The 20,417-nt window shown below is 50.6% G+C and overlaps 2 protein-coding genes across 8 annotated transcripts in view; one reads left to right on the top strand and one right to left on the bottom strand.

Moving 5' to 3' along the window:
* TCOF1 (treacle ribosome biogenesis factor 1) overlaps positions 1 to 4,666 on the top strand; it is a 39,066-nt gene extending 34,400 nt beyond the window's left edge. For 5 of the 6 annotated variants that reach the window (XM_042994298.1, XM_042994316.1, XM_042994307.1 and 2 more), the window contains 4 exons: positions 404 to 952; positions 1,583 to 1,680; positions 2,358 to 2,401; positions 3,212 to 4,666. In XM_042994298.1, coding sequence (XP_042850232.1) covers positions 404 to 952; positions 1,583 to 1,680; positions 2,358 to 2,384 — 674 coding nt within the window. In that variant the 3' untranslated portion in view covers positions 2,385 to 2,401; positions 3,212 to 4,666. The remainder of the gene's footprint in view (positions 1 to 403; positions 953 to 1,582; positions 1,681 to 2,357; positions 2,402 to 3,211) is intronic. The other variant, XM_042994287.1, reaches the window with a different exon arrangement.
* Positions 4,667 to 4,765: 99 nt separating this feature from the next.
* Positions 4,766 to 13,804, bottom strand: CD74 (CD74 molecule). Of its 2 annotated transcripts, XM_007093390.3 has the most exons (9): positions 13,532 to 13,804; positions 9,475 to 9,647; positions 9,226 to 9,305; positions 8,622 to 8,684; positions 7,805 to 7,900; positions 7,396 to 7,483; positions 6,159 to 6,350; positions 5,631 to 5,693; positions 4,766 to 5,372 (listed from the first exon to the last, which is right to left on the bottom strand). In XM_007093390.3, the coding sequence occupies exons 1-9, from the start codon at positions 13,606 to 13,608 to the stop codon at positions 5,362 to 5,364; spliced, it is 843 nt and encodes a 280-aa protein (XP_007093452.1). In that variant the 5' UTR covers positions 13,609 to 13,804; the 3' UTR covers positions 4,766 to 5,361. The 2 variants fall into 2 exon arrangements, with proteins under 2 accessions (XP_007093452.1, XP_042850267.1); XM_042994333.1 differs by lacking the exon at positions 6,159 to 6,350 and having other exon boundaries at positions 13,532 to 13,800.
* Positions 13,805 to 20,417: the final 6,613 nt, after the last annotated feature.

Genomic DNA, 20,417 nt, shown 5'->3' with positions numbered 1-20,417 from the left:
CGGTAGTCAAACCTGGAATCCAAGGCCCTTGCCTCCCAGCTCTGGACTTCTGACTGGACAAGACCATCTCCCTCCTGTCTGACCTTGCGTTCTGTTGACAGATTCAGGCCCCTTCCTCAATTAACATTCTGGAGTCTTTCTCCACCCCCAGCGTGACTCGGGTTTTTCGTGTGAGGAGACAAGAGAGTGAAGTTTAAAACAGTAAAGAAAAGAGCTAAGTTAAAAGCTGCTGGAAAGGTGTGAGCCAGGAGACCCCGCTGGGGCAGAGTGACCACTGGGCTGCCCTTTCCCTGTCTGTACCACATCAGGGGAGGTCGGTCGTGTCCCTAGACCCTTGGCTCTTACACAGTGAGTCTGTTTCCTGACTCTCCCTGATCTGTGACCCCATATCCTCTCTCCATAGGCAGAAGACAGGCTGGTCCCACGCCTCAGAAGCCCCGGAAGCCCAAGAAGGAGGCTGGGAGCCCCCAAGCGTCCGCGCTGGCGCTGCAGGGCGACATCAGCCGGCGCCTCCTGAACGAGCCCTGGCCCCTGAACGAGGCCCAGCTCCAGGCCTCGGTGGTCAAGGTCCTGACAGAGCTGCTGGAGCAGGAAAGGAAGAAGGCTGCGGATGCCGCCAAGGAGAGCAGCAGGAAGGCCCGGGGGGGCCGCAAGCGGAAGCTGTCGGGGGACCAGACGGCTGCCAGGGCCCCCAAGAGCAAGAAGAAGAAGCAGCCGGTGGCCGGGGGAAGCGGGGAGGGTGCAGTCTCGCCAGAAAAGGCCTCCGGGACTCCTAAGGGGAAATCCAAGAGAGCCGGAGCGAGTGGTGACATCAAGGAGAAGAAGGAAAAAGAGTCTCCTGGCTCTCAGGGGGCCAAGGAGAGGCCAGAAGGGGAGCCGGGGACGCTGAAAGTGGAGGGTGGAGACCAGGGCAACCCCAAGAGCAAGAAAGAGAAGAAGAAATCCGACAAGAGTAAGTGGTGGACCGCAGCCAGGAGCGCGCTTCCTGCTGAGAGCGGGTCCCCGCTTGGCCAGCCCGGGCGAGCGCTCAGTTGCACAGAAGGGAAGGGCTGAGGGATGTTTGTTTGCAGTCCCCGGGCAGGTAGTGGCAAAGCCAGAACTGGACCCGAGAGCGGCTCTGACTTCTGGGGCGATGATCCGGCTTCTCAGGGGCCCGGGCACCTAGGTAGCAGGTTCCCCTCAGAGCTCCCAGAAGCGGCCCCCTCTCGAGCTCCGTACATGCCCGCATGCAGTGGAACCCCCTGTCATCCCCACGCTAGCCCTGTACCTTAGGTGACATTCCCATTTATGGGTAGAATGTAGCTTTTTAAAATAAATGTGTAGAGGTTTTAGAAAGTGAGTTAAAAATAGTCCAAGTGGTCTGTGGATGGGGCAGAAACCCTGAGGTGGGCTTCACGGGCTCTCAGGCCAGGGCAGGTGGTCACAGAGCCCTATGGGTCTGTGTTGGGATGGTTCCCCGATGTGTGGGGAGAGCCGGGACCTGGCTTCGGCAGGAGTGGGTTCTAGGACCCTGGAGACCTGCCCTGTCTCCATACTGACCCTGCCGCTTCTGGTACTAAAGAGGTTTACTTTCTTTCCTTAGAAAAAAAAGACAAGGAAAAAAAGGAAAAGAAGAAGAAAGCAAAAAAGGCCTCAACCAAAGACCCTGACTCGCCATTCCAGAAGAAAAAGAAGAAAAAGGTAGCGTGAGTTCCTCAGGGGTCTCTGGCCAGAAAAAGGATCCAGACCCCATCCTGTGCATGTCAAGAGTATGGGTGGGGTGAACCAGACCTGGTCCCTGCCCCCTTTCCATTCTCGGGGTCCAGAGGTTGGGGGTTTGCAGGTTGTGACACACTGGAGAGGACCAGGGGAAGGCAGGTGCCACCTGAGGAGGGACAAGGTCTGTGCATGTAGAAGCCGTGAGGTCTGTGAGGTGGAAGGATGTTCTTGGGGTGGGTGAAGGAGAGCCCCCAGGAGGCTGGAGGCCAGCCAGGTAGGCTGAGGTGAGAGGAAACCTTCCCTGGGATGTGTGTACCCCAGCTCGCAGGGTATCCCCACCACAGAATTATGGGTTCCAAAGACCGATCACATGAGGTAAGGTGGGAGTGGAGGGGGCTCCACCCCTTATATGGGTGCAGTTCTCTCCTCGGCCAGCGGGGCTTCAGCTGTGCTCAGAAAAGCTGAGCATCTGTTACTCAGAGACCCAGGCTCCTTCCTGGCCAGATGGGGCCCCATCCCTGCCCTTGGGGACCCCTATATCTGTTCTCGGGGAGCCACGAATCCTCAGGAGGGAACCATCGTATCGCTCCCGGTGGGGGCAGCATGGGGGGCGGGGCGGAGATGCTTCCAGTACATGCTTCTACTTGTCTCCCTCACAGAAGAAGACAGCGGAGCAGACTGTGTGAGGGGCACAAGAGGACAGGTATGCTTCCTGGCCCGGGGATCCCTGCTGACGTCCCCTCCCCCGTGAGGGTGGGAGGGCAGCTCTAGCATCTGGCGCGGTCACAGGGGGCCGGGCAGGCGGGCTGGAGAAAGTGGTTCCGTCCCTCAAGGTCAGTGGGACCAGCGAGGTGATGCCAGAAGTCAGAGCTGCAGAATCAGAAGAGTCCAGAACAGCAATGGCAGTGACCAACACGGGGCTCCCTGGGTGCCCGCGTGGCTCGTGCCTTAGGAGCCGGGCACGGGGCTAGTGCCTCTTTGTATATGAGGATGAGGCTTGAGGTCAGATACGGCTTGGTCTCTCCCCACCACTGTCTAGTTCCTTTTCCTTTTGATTTTGTAACTTTGAGGGCATCGTCCGAGGCAGAGGAAGACGGTTTAGTCAGGCCAGGCCATTCCTGGGGATCTGGGCTCGCTCTCGGGGTGGTGGTAGGAGGGATTGAGTGTTCCACCCGGCCGATCGGCCCCAGCAGCCAGCAGCCTCCTGGAAATGGGGGTAGCCCAGCCTGCCTGGGTGTGGTGAGGGTTAAGTGGATCGCTAGAGCACTCAGCCCAGTTCCTGGGACGCGGGCAGGGCCACCAAGTGCCCTCTGTGGTTAATGCTCCTTCCCTGCATCAGAGATACCAGGTCTTGCTTTTGTTTTCTTCTCTTCGGAGAAAAAGGTCAGAAATCTTCCATCTGGGTGTTTCCCTCACCCAGGGATTTCTTAGCCAGGCGGTGACCAGCCCCGTGCCTCTGCCCTCTGCCCACCATGGGTTGGAATTGAATCTTTAAGCTTCCCTCCCTCCCCAGAAGACGACAGCCAGCTGCAGTGTCCGTGCTGGCCGAGCGAGGGAGCCCTGCAGAGAGGCTGGTCCGAGGAGGAAGAGGAGGAAATGCATCCAGATCCAGTGACCTCCACTCACTGATTCCACGTCTGACTTCTGTCCTGACACCGAACGCTTCATATAGATGTGTACAGTATATATATATATTTTTTTAAGTGACCTGCCTCCCCCTTCAAACACAACATGCCCAGAGGCCTCGGGACTTTGCACCTCTTTGCCCTGCAGACCTAGCGAGGCCCAGCCTACAGCTCCTTCCATCCCTGGTCTCTGGCTGATGCTGAGGCCTTGTCCTCCTCTATCAGTTTTTTCCCTGTTTTGTTTGTGGTTTTTTTGTAACAACTCAAAATAAAAGGCTTGAAGGAAAGGTGGGAGTTCCTAGTGCATCGGGGACAGACGTTTTGCAGCTGACCTATTCTTGGAAGGGAGAGTCTGGCCGACACCTGCAGGTGAACAAACCATCGCTCAGGATTTGTTCTTTACACGTCAAGGCTCTGGGATGCTTTGGTGAGTGGGACAGACAGGTTGCCAGAGGAGACTCTGCAAGGTGCCCCCAGGTATTGAATCGGTGGGGAAGGAAAGCTTCCTGGAAGAAAGGGCGTCTCAGCTAAGGGGACCTCAAGCACGGTCATGGTCGATTTGCTAGGGCAGGCCAGGCAAGTACCCAGAGGCACGAAATGGAAGCGGGGGGTACTTTCCCAGCCACCTTTTGAAGTTAGGGTTTGAGCTGGAGGCAGGCCCTCTCGGGGAACCACGGGCAGAGGAGGAGCAGGAAAACCAGTTAGGCCTGAGGTGCCCTCGTGTCCAGGTAACAGAGGTTCTGTGATGGTGACGGTGAGAAACAAGGAACCCAAAAGAGCTGTCCGGGTGATCTCTGTATGACTTGGGGAGGGCAGCAGTGCGGTTGCCCAGAGCAGCGTAGGGCACCAGAAGTCATGGCGATTTCTCTCCAAAGCTTCGAGCCTTCTGCTAGTGGGAGTAGGAGGCCGTGCAGATAGAGTGCTGGGCCAGAGGCCTTGGGAGACCCAGGGTGGCATCCGGCTGCACCCTTAACCTGGGGCCCTGCTCCCGTGCTTGCCTCTGTCCCCGCACCAAGTGTGTCGGTCTAGAGCAGGTATGGTTTTGATAGGGGTGAGCCCCCTGGTTCTCCACAGCCCCCACTCGCTGGCAGGCCTGACACCGGGCCTGGGTCGTTGCCGTCTGTCCTCACACTCGTACTGTTCTTAGTACGGAAATGAGAACAGGGATCTGGGAAAATGGCAGCTGGACCGAGAGGAGCTTGAGCTTAAAGAGCGATGGGCAAGAGCCTATTTCTTTCTGGAAGCAGAGTATTTCTGTGCGTTAACATGGAGACCCAAGTATGTCTGTATCCAAAGAGTGCACCCCCACAGCCCGCCTGGCCCCACGGGCCTCTGGGGGGCTTCCTGGGCTGCGCCCTCCCACCCACACCACTGGATTCAAGGTCTCTGTTACCTCCTTGGGATAAATGAACCAGATCCCAACAACAGTCAGGAACCAGAAGTGTTCTACTTACTATGTTTTATTCTCAGAGCCTCAGCCCTGGGGCTAATGACAAGCTTGACTGCACACAGGGAACTGGGGGTTGGCAGAAAGGGAGGTGGGGTTGTGGAGAGGCTGGTTCTTCCTGGGTGTCGCTAGAGGGAAAGAGTGGCTCATCCCCCCCCCCCCCCCCAGTTAAATAGGCTACAAAGCCAAGGCCGAAAGAGAGCGACAGCAAACATGTTGGGTGTAGGGAAGCATCGTGCCCTCTCCCTGCACCTTCCCACTTCGTCCATGGGCCTGGATCTTGGGGCTCCATGTTGGAGGCTGAACTGGGGGTCAGCCTAGCTCTTGGTTCACCTTCGTGGGCCATGCATCCCTGCTGATGTATGGGGTTTGGGCAGCAGGGCCCGCATCGTTAAATCTGTGCTGCTCTGACAGGACGCGTGTCCAAGGACGATGGAGAGCCAGGTGCCAGGGTGTCATGGAAGGAGGCGCAGAAGGGGAGCTGGTGAGCAGGGGAGCGGAGGGGAGAGGGGCTAGGGTGGGAGGAGAGAGGGGAGCAGGGAAGCAGTGGCCATGCAGGGCTGGTTGTGTGCTGGCATCTGTGTCTGCTGTTCACATGACCACTATGGAGAAGAGAAGCAGCCGGTTAGGGTTGAGGTCCCCTGTTGTCCCTGACCCTTCCCAGCACCCTGGGATCTCAGAGCAGTTGAGGACTTGCCACCCCTGCAGCCCCTAGAGGTGGTGCTCGTGTGAAATGGTTGTCCCCAGGGAGGTTGGAGAGTGACCCAGGGTCATGCTGCACTGGCCATTCATCCGTGAGGGATTCGGCCCCTCTGGGGATACGTTGCTGGGGACCAAATGTCCCCTGCAGGAGCCCTTACCTTGGCCCAGGTCCGGCTTGGTCATGCCCAGCCCAGATGACAGGTCTTCAACGTCCACTGGCTCTGCAAAGGAGTAGCAAGTCCATTTGTCACTTGGCAGTCCAGCCTCCCACACCCACTGGCAAGGGGCCTGGGTCATTCTTCCCAGCCCAGCCACAGGACTCTTGTCGGATGGCAACAACCAGGTGTGGTCGGGGAAGGCCACGAGAGGGGATGATGACACAGGATGGGTGGGCCTGTAGGACTCCCGGATGCACTGTGGGTGGTGCAGGGCTGCGTGAGCATCACAGGTGAGGGACAGAAGGACAGACGAGGAAGTAGGTGAGTGGATGTGAGGAGAGAAAAGGTGGATGGACAAACACGTGAGGAATGCACGGGTAGGTGGATGGATAAAGGGGTGGCTGAGCGGCTGCCCCCAGGAGCTCGACTGTCCGGGCCACGTGTGCGCCAGGAGGGACTTCTCGCCCCCGCAGCCTTCCTGGACCTTCCTGCTCCTTTGACACTCCCTGGCCGAGTAGGCACTCTTACCACTGCAGTTACGGTGCCCGTGGCTCCTGGTGTGGGGGACCTCGGTGCCGTTGGGGAAGACGCACCAGCAGTAGCCGGTGCTCCCATAGCACTGGAGCGGCTTATAGTTGCCGTTCTCGTCGCACTGGGGCCTGAACATGCCAGGGTGGACGGCGGGAATGCGGCTGACCTCTTCCTGGCACTTGGTCAGTACTGAAGCGACAGGCATGGCGAAGACCGTGAGTGAGCAGGCCCTGGGCCAGGGTCTCGGCAGAACGAGAGATCCACATACCACTGCTGTGGGCCTGATGCCTTCTGCCCAAGTGGCCGTGCTCACTCTACCCCTTGCACAGATGGGGAAACTAAGGCATGGACCAACAAAGTCTGAGATCAAAGAGGAAGTGAATGGCCAGGTGGCTGATTTATCCCAGAACTTGATGATTTCTTCTGACACAAGGCCTATTAAAGTTTGGGATCGCACTTGTGAGTCTTATTTGTAGGGAAAAGCAATGGGCGTCTCGGAAAGTCTGAGCTGCTGTTACCGGGGTTATCCAAGTACAAATTGGGGCTTTGTTGAGGATGTAGAGGGAATTCAAACATCAGCTGGGAGTTGGTCGAAATGACACTGAACGTGCCTTCTGTGAACCTATGACGGAAAAATCGGAGGCCTAGGGTGGGGCGGGCCACTGTTCTTCTACTTCCAGACCTGACGCCCAGAAGGAAGACCCTGGCCCAGAGTTGCATGGCAAATTAGTGCCAGGATGGAGACCTGGCACTCTGCGATGCTTCAGGGCTGAAAATCCTGCCATACGTTGTCCACAAGATGGGAGAACCCCAAGGCCCTCTTGTCCGGCACCTGCTGGCTGTGAGCGTGAGGAGGTCCCTCTGAAGGTGGGGTCATGAGCCCTCCTAGCCCCCTCAGGAACCTGTGCAGTGTGGAGCGGGGAAGACCTTGTGATGACACCTGGGATGTTTTGGGCGGTTTTGCTCCAGGCCAACTTGTGCAGTGCTGACCTCCGCAAGGGAGGTCATCCCCTAAAAGGAGGCCTCTGCCTTGTGGGCCCTCAGGCAGGATGGGGGCTGGGGGTGGGGGGAGCAGCCAAGCCCAGAAGGAACAGGCAGGAAAGACAGGAATGAGAGCCCTGGAGAGTCCCAGTGGTTGGGTCAGGGAGTGCTCAGGTCCTTCCCTCTGCAGCTCCAGGAGAGTCCCGAGGGAGCCCCCAGAAGCTCTGGCAGCCCGAGGCTCCCACTCCCATACCTTTCAGTGGAATGTCGGCGGGGTGCTTCTCCAGGGAGTTCTTGCTCATTTCAAACAAGAGCCACTGATACATCCAGTTCTCGAAGACCTGATGGGATGAGGCAAGGGGTCAGGCTCATCAGCCCCCTCCAACCTTCCCTGGCTTTGCCCCTCGGGACAGACATGGGGGGTCTGACAGGGACTCAACACCCCAGAGTCCAGCTGCAGCCCGGACCCACGGAGTTTGGTCTAGGTGGTTCCTCAGCTGCAGCCCTCTTCATGGTTGTGGCTTTGTTGGTGTTGGCCAGACTACTGCAGCTCCCTGGGGATGGCTTCCCCGGACCCCACCCCCCTCCCTGTACAGCACCTTTTCCCAGCCCTGTCCTAATGTCGGGAACCAGAGGGAGCCAGTGTGGGGAAACCTGCTGACCTTCCAATCCAGGGTCCCCATGGTGTTCTTAAGGTGTTTCAGGTTCTCCGGGAAGTTCCCCTTCAGCTGCGGGTACACCTTCAGAGGGTCACCCTCCTGCAGGGTAGCAAGGCAGGAGGGAAGGTTTAAAAAGTGCTCCCCGGCAGGCACGGTGAAATGTGCAGCCCGTGTTCCCCTGGACCCTTGCCGTAACAGAGCCAGTGGGGACGGGAGGCGGCAAGGGCCGTCCAGCGGCACAGCTACGTGATCCCCAGGCTGGGAGTAGAGAAACCCAGGTTCCAGGCCCAGTTCTACCACTAACCCCCAGTCTTCTTTCTACTCCTTGCAGACTCTTCCTCACCTTTCAGGCCTCCCCTCCTCCACACCCCCTCCCCTGCTGTCACTCGGTCGGGTCCTCTGCTTCTTTCCATACAAAGCTCCCTGCGTGTCCCTCATCACCTGGTCACTTGTCTGCCTCCCACACTAGTCTGGGACTCCCATGGGATTAGAAGCAAGTCTGAGTGTTTCCCAGTGTGAGCCCAGAGACTTGCAGTGCCTGGCACAGAGTAGACATGCAGAAGAAATTTGGGGAGGAAAAAGTGGGCATCTTGAGCAAGTCACTCCTGGGCTTTGGGCCTCAGATTCTCTAACACTCAAAAAAGGGGATGGCAGGCCTAGACTATGACATTGAAGGGTCACACTGGCATTCGTTCACTGATCCGGTAAGCCTGTCCTGAATGTCTCCTGTGAGCCCAGAATGGTGCAGGCCTTCAAGCAGGCTTTCCTTTCGGGGGAAACCTGGGTGGGCGGACAGGGTCACTGGCTGGGTCCCACTCACCAGGAGCATGTGCATCACGTGGTCCTGTGTCATGTTGCCGTACTTGGTGGCGTTCTGCATGGGCTGTGGAAGGAAAGAAAAGGGGTTACCAGCACTGGCCCACAGAGGAGGCGCCCTGCAGCAGAGCCAGCAGCTGGAGTCTGGGTAAGAGGCCCAGGTGCTCAACAGGAACAGGCCCATCTCTGCCACCTCCAAGCATGAGAGCTCAAGCAGCTCACTTTACCTTCCTGCGTCAAGGTCCTTATTGGTCAAATCTGCATAAGCTTTCCTGTCCAGGGCTTTGGGGACAACAGATTGTTTTCTTATGAACAAAACCATCACCCATCTAGGACATCAAAAGCTTTGGGAAAGGAGGGGACTGAGATGCTCTGGGAAACGAGAAGCACTTTGTAAGCACCCCAGGGATGGCCCCCAGAGGCTCTTTCCTCCCCCACTCCTGGGAGCCCTCTTCTTCCTAGGGTGGGCCCTGTCCCACCCCTCACAGCAGTCCGCTCCCCCTAGCCATGCTTTTCCTGGCTCAGCAGTCCTCCCCTGTCCCTTGGCACCTGCCCTCCATCTGGCTACATAACACCTCCCCGCTCCACCGTCCTGGGGTCGTCCTTACCACCTGGAGCAGGCCTTGCATGGGCATCGTCTGCATCAGCATGGGGGTGGCTACCCGCAACTTGTTCAAAGGCTTGGCAGCTGTGGGAACAGGAGGTACATACAGTATGAGCGTGGGTGGCCCCAGTGCCCAGGGAAGAGAGTACTCAGATGAGGGAGAAGAAGGCAGGCCCGGCCGGGTGCCGGAATGGGGTCTCTGAAGCCAAGGGACGTGGGGTGGGGGAGGTCAGGATGGAGGCGGGGCACGCACGCTTGGGAAGCTTCATGCGCAGGTTCTCCAGCTGCAGGTTCTGTGCGGTGACCGTCAGCTTGTCCAGCCGGCCCTGCTGCTGGTACAGGAAGTAGGCAGTGGTGGCCTGGCCGGCCAGGAGCAGAGCCACCAGGACAGAAAAGCCTGTGTACAGGGCTCCTCGGCTGCACTTGCTGTTGGGGGGATGGAGAGATAGGTCAGAGGAGAGTCCACAGAGGTGGCTGCCCCAAGGACTGACAGAGTGGGGGGATGCCCCATTTCTATCAGTCCCTCCACCCCCTCAGCTACCCCTAACACACACACACACACACACACACACACACACACACACACTTTAAGCACAAACAAGTGCCAACGGACATGCAGCTTGAAAACATTCCCCAAGCCCCGTATTTCCAACCATTACTGTTCCTACGGTCCTCCTAAGCAGAAATCCTAGATCTGTCCCCTGGACTTAGGATGAGTGGGGAAGAGCCAGGGACAAGCGCCTTGTCCTTTCTACCAGGGGATTTCCTGAGGATCAGGACTGCCCTCCAGGGGAAGGCAGTTTTCATCCCCCACCTACCGAACCCCCGCGGTGAAATCAGAGAAAAAGGAAAGAAGTGGGACCTGGACAGCAGAGTATGTGGCCCACCTAAAAACGAGAAGTGAGGCCTTGACATTTCAGGGGCAGGTTGGGGACACTGGACGATGTCAGACTAGAACAGGGCCAGGCACCACCCCCTCTGGGGGCACATCCTCTGCCCCAGACTCTCAGTGTCTTTGAGCAAATCTCTGCCGTTCTTTGGGCCTGTCATGTGGATGGATGCCTCTCACCTCAGCAATTCTAGGATCTGGTAGTTTTCTTCTTTGAAGTAAGATCTGACTGTGACCACAGAAAATATTTCAAATGATGATACCTACCCAGGGGGGATTTCAGTGGGAGTGTGGCGCTGAACCTGTGTAACTGGGAGAGTGTCTCACATTCCCTAAACTGGATAGCCCTACTGGGAGGAGTAGCCAGATCTCAGCCCTTGGAGCTGTTGGCCTTGGATACGGTTTGTCAGGGCACATGGACGTGGTACAGTTTAGGGAAGGTAAGGATCCTGTGCCAGGAACCTGAGAGTTCCTGGCCTGTTTTCTCCCACCTCACCCCAGAGGCGGGACTACTAACTAGAACCCCAGTGGAAATTGTCGGGACGAGACTGCATTCTGCTTACTCCAGGAACCAACAAGGACACTTTAGGAAACTCCAGGAGACCCTTCTGCATAGTAACTCATGACGTCACAAACAGAGCTCATTCTCATTGGCTCTCTGCTTGCCAGTCCTCTGCATTTTCTGGGCCAAGGTCCAGACCAAAAGATTGTTGTTCTGTTAGGACAAAGCAAACACCCTGCATGGGGAAGAGGAGACCAGACAGGAGGGGAAAATGAAAACAAATCCCACTTCTAGGCCTTCTCAAGGAATAGGGGTGGCCAGCAAGCCAGGGTCTTGTCTGGGCGCAAGCTCTCCAGCTCATTACCTACAGGCTCACGCACGCCCCTTCCGCAACCCCACACCCAGTCTAATTCCGGTCTTAGGAGAAACTGAACGTCAGTTTCTCATATGAGCATAAGAATCTACACAGCCATATTGGAGATAAGGCCTGGTATGGAGCCCTGGCTCTGCACCCCCTTAGCTCAGGGACCAGGGGCAAGTCACTTAACCCCTCTGAGTAACCTGAGATAGGAACAGCTACTCAAAGGGTTGTTACAGAAAATAAGATCCTGAGGGTTAAGCCCTTGGCTCCATACCTAGGCACACAACACTGAACACTTTTTCAGGAGTTAAGAGTTAAAACTTAGCATCTGGTTTCCTTCCTCTTTTTGCATCTTGAATGCGGTCCCCTGGTTCTGAATAACTGCCAACTCTTGTCCCCTCTATATTCATTTCCTCCTTTCCACTACCTCCTTCTTAAATAAACAATAATTACCAGCTGAAGTCAGGAGCCAACCAGAACTAGCAGGAATCATGATACAAATGTTGCCAGGCAGAAGTGCTCACAAAAGGGTCTGAGATCAGCTCAAGGCTGGAAAGGACTGAGCACACAGGGCAGGTCAGTTTTAGAAGCAGTAACTAAACTAAAAGGAAAACCAGACAAAGTTTTGAGGAGGGGGCACCCTCTCTGTACACTGAGCCCATGCTGGGTCTGCAACTCACTGGGTGGCCTGAACTCAGAGGGCCTCCATCTCCCCTCCCTGCAAATCATGCTTCCAGATGGGGGCCAGATGGTTGTGAGCTCACACTTTGAAATCAGGCTAGTCCTGGGTTCAAATTCTGACTCCAACACTCACTAGCTGTGATAACTTAGGTAAGTTGCTAACTAACAAAGCCTCAATTTTCTCTTATGTAAAAATGGGGATGGGGTGCCTGGGTGGCTCAGTTGGTTAAGAATCCAACTCGATCTCAGCTCAAGTCTTGATCTCAGGCTTGTAAGTTCAAGCCCTGCACTGGGCTCTGTGCTGGGTGTGACGCCTACTTAAAAAATTAATTAATTAATTAATAATAAATAAGTAAGTAAATAAATAAATAATGTGGGGATGAGAAAAGTACCCGACTCTAGGGTTACTTTGAGAATTAGGATTGGGTTTAGCACATAACTAATCACAGTAATTACTAACAGTGACTGAGGACTGGTAACAGGTAGACAGTGAAAGGGGACTATTATCATGGCTAGTATCATCATTGTCTTTATTTTTACTGAGACCCAGAGAGAAGCAGTGATTTGTTGCCTGGTCACCTGTCTTGCAGAATGCAGTTCCTCATGACATCTCTGAGCGTCTCTCCCAAACCCCTTTCTGCCTGGTAACAGCTGACATCACAGCTCTAAATCCCTGTAATTTGCAAATTACCTTTTTCTTTTTTAAGATTCTATTTTTAAGTCACCTCTACACCTAATGTGGGGTTCGAACTCACAACCCTGAGATCAAGAGTCACATGCTCTACTGTCTGAGCCAACCAGGACCCCCAATTTGCAAATTACTTTTTGAAGACTGGGGACTATGGGGACACAGGGTAACTGCACTCTTTTTTTTTTTAATGTTTATTTTTGAGAGAGAGATAGAAGGGAAGGGGCGCAGAGAGGGGGAGCGAGAGGGAGAGAGAAAGAGAAGGAGAGAGAGGGAGAGAGAGGAAGAGAGAGGGAGAGAGGGAGAGAGAAGGAGAGAGGGAGAGAGAGAGAGAGAAGGAGAGAGGGAGAGAGAGAGAGAGAGAAGGAGAGAGGGAGAGAGGGAGAGAGGGAGAGAGGGAGAGAGGGAGAGAGGGAGAGAGAGAGAGAGAGAGAGAGAGAGAGAGACCCAGAATCTGAACAGGGTAGCTGCATTCTAACCCTGCTTTTTTTCAGGAAACATCTGGATGAGAGAATCCTGGGGCTGGGAGAGGGGTCCCGGGGTCCTCTGGGTGGCTGCTCTGGCCCCTTGCTACCAAGGAGAGGGACACAGGCAGGGCATGCCCACATCAACCTTCAGTGCCTTCTACAAATTTAGCCAGAGTCCCCCTTTGCAGCATCTCTCAATCCCTCCTGTAATGGCGGATGCGTCCATCTACTCAACAAACACCTGTGACTATACTTCCCTGATACAAACTCATACACTGGTCCGTGGGAATTAGAGAGAAACCCCACTGTGATGAGCTGCTTCTACCATCCTCTTTGCGAAACTCTGTTTCTCCATCTAGGATCCATAGCATTTTCCAAATCTCGTCCAAAGTTTCTAACCTAGGATTCACAGTCCAGCTTCCCGAGGTCTGTGAAGCCTGTGATATTGTTTGAAACTCTAGGGAGAGAATCCGGGGCTCTCTCCTGATTTTCAGAAGCGTATCGTGCAAAGAAATATAAAACTCCTGCCCTCAAGAAGCCCCCTCATTGTACAAGAGAGAGAACAGAAGACCTGAGCAGGCCAGAGACTTGCTCAACATCACGCAGAGTCAGGGCCTGAATCTCGCCGTCCTGCGGCTCCCCATCTAGTGCTCCTCCCGCAGCACCTGGGCACGTCTGTGCGGTCCGGGATTTGCGTGCTCTCTCCCGAAGTTCACACATACCTCTCCGGGGCTGCAGGGCGCTGGCCCAGAATGGGCAGCTGCTCATGGTTGGAGATAAGGTCGCGCTGGTCTTCCATGGTTCTGGCCTCTAGTCTTCCCCACCACACCTCCTGCTGCTGCTGCTGCCTCCTGGGTGTCTGGGACCCTGAACCCGTGGCCCACCTCTTGAAGTCGGGGCTGAGGAGGAATCTGATTCGTCCACAGGAGGCCACTCCGCCCACTAGTTAAAGTGGAAGTGAAAACCACAGAGCTGGAAATACCCCCACTTGGGCAAAGCTGCCTTTAACAGGGCAGGATGAGGGGGTGGTGATGCTCCCCAGACAGGTGGAAAGGCCAGCATACTTCCATTGGTTGCTCAGGGCCCTCGTCACTTGTTTCCGGGCAGACCTTTGGATTCATAAGGCACTTTGGATATTTCAACAAACAGGCAAATGTTCACTCCCTAGACAGGAAACCACTTTGAAAGAGAAAATGCCTTTGTCTCCCCTGTTCCCCCATAGATAGCTGGGTGCAGAAAGGGAGAGGAAACGGTGGGCTCGGTGATCCCCCTGCTGCCTCCTAACTTGAGCATTTCATGAACTGAGTCCATGTTTCTAAGGCTCTGGGACTAACATTAACTGCCACTTACTACTAAGTCCTCCTTTGTGCCAGGCACAGTGCTAATTGTTTTACATGCTTTGTTTCATTTGATCTTTACAGCGACTCTTTGAAGCCTGTTTTATTTTATTATTTCCATTTATAGGGAGGGACTCAGAGGCTTTTGAGAGGCTACGTGCTTGCCCAAGATCATGCATCCAAGAAGTGGGGAGTCTACGTTTTTAACCACTCGGCTCTTCCGTCATGCTGATGTCCAAACCATGTATTTCAAATTCAGGACAGTGGGGGCCTCTGCGGAAGGCCTGAGAAGGGAGATTTAACTGTGTTGGCAAGGTTTTATTTCTTACTATCTGTGGCTCACATACCACATTTGTTTTATTAATCTTTATGTCTTTTATGTGTTTCAAAATTTACATTAGTAATTTTTAAAATAATTTTAACAGCTTTTAAAGACTTTGTGGTTTGGGGTGCCTGCGTGGCTCAGTCAGTTAAGTGCCCAACTCTTGGTTTCAGCTCAGGTCATGATCTCATAGTTTGTGACTTTGAGCCCGACATCAGGCTCTGTGCTAACAGCACAGAGCCTGCTTGGGATCCTTTCCCTCTCTCTCTGCCCCTCCCCTGCTCACGTTCTCTCTCTCTCTCTCTCAAAACAAATAAATAAAGTAAAAAAACATAAAACCTGTTAAAAATAAAAACAAAATAGACTCTGTGGTTTGAAGATTCAATGAGTCTAAGATTTCAAAAGTCAAGGGAGATAGTATATGTATTTTGAGGAGACGGAGAAGAGCAGACATGGCCTTCAATGCACCAGACCGGAGTTCAAATTCCAAGTCAGGAAGACCTAGCCCATGACCTGAGCCAGTGCCTTGACCTTTCTGAATTGTTTTTCTCCTTTGTTAAGGAAGGACAATAATACTAAACTTCCTAAGTTGTAAGAGTAAATAAGCATTTAGCACAGAGCCTGGTAACCATAGGAGATGCTCAAGAAATGAAACTGTTACTCAGATATTTACTAGTTAAGATATTTTCTGGATAATCAAGACAAATGAAATTATGTATCCATACAAACTTGAGCACAAATGTTCATAATAGCCCTCAAGTGGAAATAACCCAAACCCAAAGTCACTAGATAAACAAATTGTGGTTCACCCATACAATGGATACTACTTGCAAAAAAAGGAATGAACTATTGATACATATACAATCTGGATGAATCTCAAAATAAGTATACTATATGAAAGAAGCCAGAACAAAAGAGTATATACTGTATGATTCCATTTAGATAAAGTTCTAGGAAATGCAAACTAACTTACAGTGATAGCAAAGAAATGAGTAGTTACCTAAGGATTGAGGGGGTGTATGGGTGCCTGGGTGGCTCAGTAGGTTAAGCGTCCAACTGCAGCTCAGGTCATGATCTCGTGGTTTGTGAGTTGAAGCCCCACGTCGGGCTCTGTGCTGACAGCTCAGAGCCTGGAGCTCACTTCAGATTCCATCTGCCCCTCTCCTGCTCACACTGTGTCTCTCTCAAAAATAAATAAATATTTAAAAAATTTTTAATGAAAAAAAAAAAGGATTAAGGGGGTGTGGCGCAGGAAGGGACAAGAAGGAGGGATGACAAAGTGGCACAAAGAAACTTTGGGGGCACTATCTTGATTGCAGAGCTTTATTCATGATGTGTGTACATGTCAAAGCTTACCAAATTGTACACTTTAAATACACAAAATTTATTATGTATCAATCATACCTCAATAAAGCTATTTTTAAAATAAGACTTTTGGGGGCACCTGGGTGGCTCAGTCAGTTAAGTGTCCGACTTCGGCTCAGGTCATGATCTCATCATTGGTGAGTTTGAGCCCCACATCGGGCTCTGTGCTGACAGCTCGGAGCCTGGAACCTGCTTCAGATTCAGTGTCTCCCTCTCTCTCTCTGACCCTCCCCTGCTCATGCTCTGTCTCTCTCTCCTTCAAAAATAAATAAAAACATTAAAAAAATTTTTTTAATAAAATAAGACTTTTTAAAAACATTCCTTTTTTTTAAAGTTTATTTATTTATTTTGAGAGAGAGAGCAAGCAGGAGAGGGGTAGAGAGAGGGAGAGAGAATCCCAAGCAGGCTCCAAATAGAGCTCAAATTCACAAACCATGTGGTTTCTAAGCTGAAACCAAGAGTAGGATGCTTAACTGACTGAGCTACCCAGGAGCCCCTTTTAAAAACATTTCTTAAAACACAAGCGACAAAGCAAAATAGTGTGTTGTACTTCAAAAGTCACTATAAAGAAAGTAAAAAGTCAGCCCCCAAATAAGAGAAAATATTTACAAATTATATATCTGATAAGGGTCTAATGTCCAGATTATATAAAGAGGTATTAGAACTCAAGAGTCAAAAGACAACCTAATTTCAAATGGGCAAAGGATTTAAGCACATCTTTCTCCAAAGATGTACAAATGGCCAATAAGCACATGAAAAGATGCTCCACATTATGAGTTATTAAGGAAATGCAAATCACAGCCACAATGAGGTGCCACCTCACACCCACTATGGTGGCCGTAACCGAAAAGACAGACAATAACAAGTGTTGACAAAGATGTGGAAAAAGTGAAACTGCCGTATTGCTGGTGGGAATGTAAAATAGTACAGCTGGGGCGCCCGGCTGGCTCAGCCACAGAGAATGCCACTCTCGATCTCAAGGTCCTAAGTTTGAGCCCAACATTGGGGGTAGAGTTTACTTTTTAAAAAATAAGGGGCGCCCGGGTGGCTCAGTCGGTTGAGCCTGACCTGATCGGCTCAGGTCATGATCTCACGGCTCGTGGGTTCGAGCCCCGCGTCAGGCTCTGTGCTGACGGCTCGGAGCCTGGAGCCTGTTTTGGATTCTGTGTCTTTCTCTCTCTCTGCCCCTAACCCACTCACATCCTGTCTCTGTCTCTCTAAAAAATAAATAAACATTAAAAAATTTAAAAAAAAAATAAAAAATAAAATTAAATTTAAAAAAATAAAATAAAATAAAATAAGGGGCACCTGGGTGGCTCAACTGGCTAAGAGTGACTCTTGGTTTCAGTGCAGGTCGTGATCTCATGGTTGTTAGATTCTCTCTTTCCCTCTCCCTCTGCCCCTCCCCACTTGCTCTCTCTCTAATAAACTTAAAAATTTTTTTTAAAAATTAAAATATGGTACCACTACTTTGAAAAACAATTTGACAACTCCTCAAAAAATTAAACAGGGTTACCATATGAGCCAGTAACTCTGCTCCTAGATCTGGAACAAGAGAAATGAAAGCATACCCCCACACAAAAACTCGCACACAAATGTTCTTAGCACCATTGTTCTTCATACCCCTAAAGTGAAAACAACCCAAATGTCCATCAACTGATGAGTGAATAAAAGTGGCATATCCATACAATAGAATATTATTTAGCCATAAAGAGGAGGTAATATATCAACAGAACTGTTTTTTTTTTCCAGAAACAATGAAGTACTGATTCATGCCACTAAATGTTTGAATTTGGAAAACATCATGCTAAATGAAATAAACCAGACACAAAAGGCTACATACTGTATGATCTATTTCTGTGAAATGTCTGGATTTCCATAGAGAGAGAAATCCATAGAGAGAGAAAGTAGATCAGTGGTCGCCGGGGGCTGGGTGGGGAGGGGAGGATAGAGAATGATTGCTAATGGGTAGGAGGTTTCCTTTTGGGTGATGAATATATTCTAGAATTAGATAGTGGTGATGGTTACACGACTTTGTGGATATATGGAAAACCACTGAGTTGTACAATTTTAAAAGCTTGAATATTGTGTTATGTGAATTATAGCTCAATTTAAAAAAAGATTTCTTGGTAATGATGGCTAGAACACACATATAGCTTCACTTCCTCTCTCAAATGACATTTTTTTAATTTAAACTATAAGGACAAGGAGGACAGAAGAGAAAGCAGCAGCAGAATTTTGGAAGCTGGAGAGCATATACACTAGAGGTAACTCCCATAGCAGATCCAGAAAGCTAAATCCTAAACCTGCAGCTAGAAAAGCTGACAAGCCACCTATTTACATGGCAGATGTAAATCTGCTCAGGAACTGGGATATTAGGCAACTGGGTAGGAGTAAAGGTGGGGCTAAGAAGAGGAGGATTGGTTGGAAGTCTGCTTACCAAACAGTTGGATGGATACCCACTTCCTTTCCTGCCATAAGTTCCTCCTCCCTCTCTCAGGGAAGACTGGAAGTTTATCCTCTGGCACAGCATAGGACATGGGCTGGTACTAAAGCTAAGAGTCCCAGCCTTCTCCCCACTCCCGGTTCCCCAAATGCTAGAAGGCAGGCCTGTCCCTCCAGGCAGTACATGAGAAGATCCTTCTTTGGGGAACATGACCATCCCAGGAGAAATGACCTAAATATTCTGACATTGGGGGTTCCTCAATGAAACGGATAATGCTATAGGGGAGCTCTCAGTGGATAAGCCCTACTCATGGGTCACAACTTCTACTTGGTTTTTTAGATCATCAAGGGTTATAGAATATCTGAAGAAAGCCTCTAACATAAAAGAGAATGAACAAAACAAATAACCAAACCCCCAAAAAGCACCACGGAGGAACAAAATGGCCATGATTAGCATTAGAGACATAAAATATGATACTATACCCATGAAACAAGAATAGATGCCCTTAGAAGAAAAACACAGCTGAAAAAAAAGAAGAAAAACGCAGCTATTGAAGATTAAAAGCACAAGGGCAGATATTAAACAATTGGTAGATGGAAGATAAAGGTTTTTTTTTTTTTTTCGTTTCTCAGAAAGATAAATTTCCCACAAAGACAAAAAGAAAAACTGGAAAGAAAAGAAAAGAGAATTAAAGACCAGTTTGGGAAGCCCAACAGCCAAATATCAGAGTTCCAGAAATAGAGAACAGAGAAAATCAAGGGGAAGAAATAATCAGTGAAATAAGTCAGTACAATTTCCAGAATTCAAGGGCATAAATTTCCAAACTGAAAGGGCCCAGGGAAGACCAAGGAAAAAGCATGAAAATAGTCTCAAACCAAGGCACATTATGGCGAGGCTTCAGAAAAATAAAGACAAAGAAAAGATTCCGCAAATTCCAAATTTCCAAAAAAGAAAAAACAAAACGTATACAAAACACCAGGAATCACAATGACTTTGGACTTCTTAACAGCAACCCTGCAAACCAGAAGATAATGGAGCAATGTCCTCAAAATTCTACAGGAAAGTTATTTCCACCCTGGCATCCTCACTGAGCCAAATTATCAAATATGTGAGGGTGTCATGAAGATATTCTCAGACATTCAAGATCTCAAAATTTTTCCTTTCTCAGAAAGCTTCAGGAAGGTATGCTCCACCAAAATGAAGGCGTTCACTAAAAATACAAGGAGACCTGAGACACAGGAAACTGAAATTCCACTTGTGAGACAGAATAGGGATCCCCAAGAGGGTGGTGCACAGAAATTCTAGGAGTAAAACGAAAACATTTACATTGGATCAGGCCCAAAGGCTCTGAAAGACATCTCAATGTGACAAAATTGATACATATCTGATATGTCTGATAGATATGTCATATGTACTGAGAGGCAATTTAGGTAGTTTTTGGAGAGTATAAAATTAAATTATGATAATTTCACTGAAAATTAAGTAAGTGAAGGAACACTCATACACTGTTGGTGGGACGCAAACTGGTGCAGCCACTCTGGAAAACACTATGAAGGTTCCTCAAAAAGTTAAAAATAGAAGTACCTCATGATCCAGTAATTGCACTACTGGATATTTACCCCCAAAATGCAAAAACACTAATTCAAAGGGATACATGCACCCCTATGTTTATTGCAGTATTATTTACAACAGCCAAATTATGGAAGCAGCCTAAGTTTCCATCAACAGATGAACCGATAAAGAAGATGTGGCACATATACACAATGGAATATTATTCAGTCATTAAAGAGAATGAAATCTTGCCATTTGCAACAACATGGATGGAAGCAGAGAGTAGAATCTTAAGCAAAATGTCAGAGAAAGACATATATCGTATGATTTCACTTATATGTGGAATTTAAGAAACAAGAAAACAAGGGAAAAGAAAAAAGAGAGAGAAAGACAAACCAAGAAATAGATTCTTAACTGTAGAGAACTGATGGTTACTGGAGGGGACGTGGGTGGAGGGATGGGTAAAAAAGGTGATGGGGGAATTAAAGAGCACACTTATCATGATGAGCCCTGAGTAATGTACACCTGAAACTAATATAACACTGTATGTTAACTGTACTGGAATTAAAATAAAAAACAATTTAAAA

Source organism: Panthera tigris, chromosome A1 (assembly GCF_018350195.1).
Source record: "Panthera tigris isolate Pti1 chromosome A1, P.tigris_Pti1_mat1.1, whole genome shotgun sequence".
Classification (NCBI taxonomy): Eukaryota; Metazoa; Chordata; class Mammalia; order Carnivora; family Felidae; genus Panthera; species Panthera tigris.
The sequence above is the reverse complement of the archived record's forward strand: the minus strand, read 5'-3'. Positions and strand labels throughout refer to the sequence as shown.

Bases quoted from the DNA above. Each gene is read 5' to 3' on its own strand.
- CD74 (XM_007093390.3), bottom strand. From the start codon at position 13,608: ATGGAAGACCAGCGCGACCTTATCTCCAACCATGAGCAGCTGCCCATT. The intron at 9,306-9,474 runs GTGCGTGCCCCG...CTGTTCCCACAG, and splicing joins GCGCATGAAGCTTCCCAAGC to CTGCCAAGCCTTTGAACAAG. The intron at 7,484-7,804 runs GTCAGCAGGTTT...TCATCCCATCAG, and splicing joins TGGGGACCCTGGATTGGAAG to GTCTTCGAGAACTGGATGTA.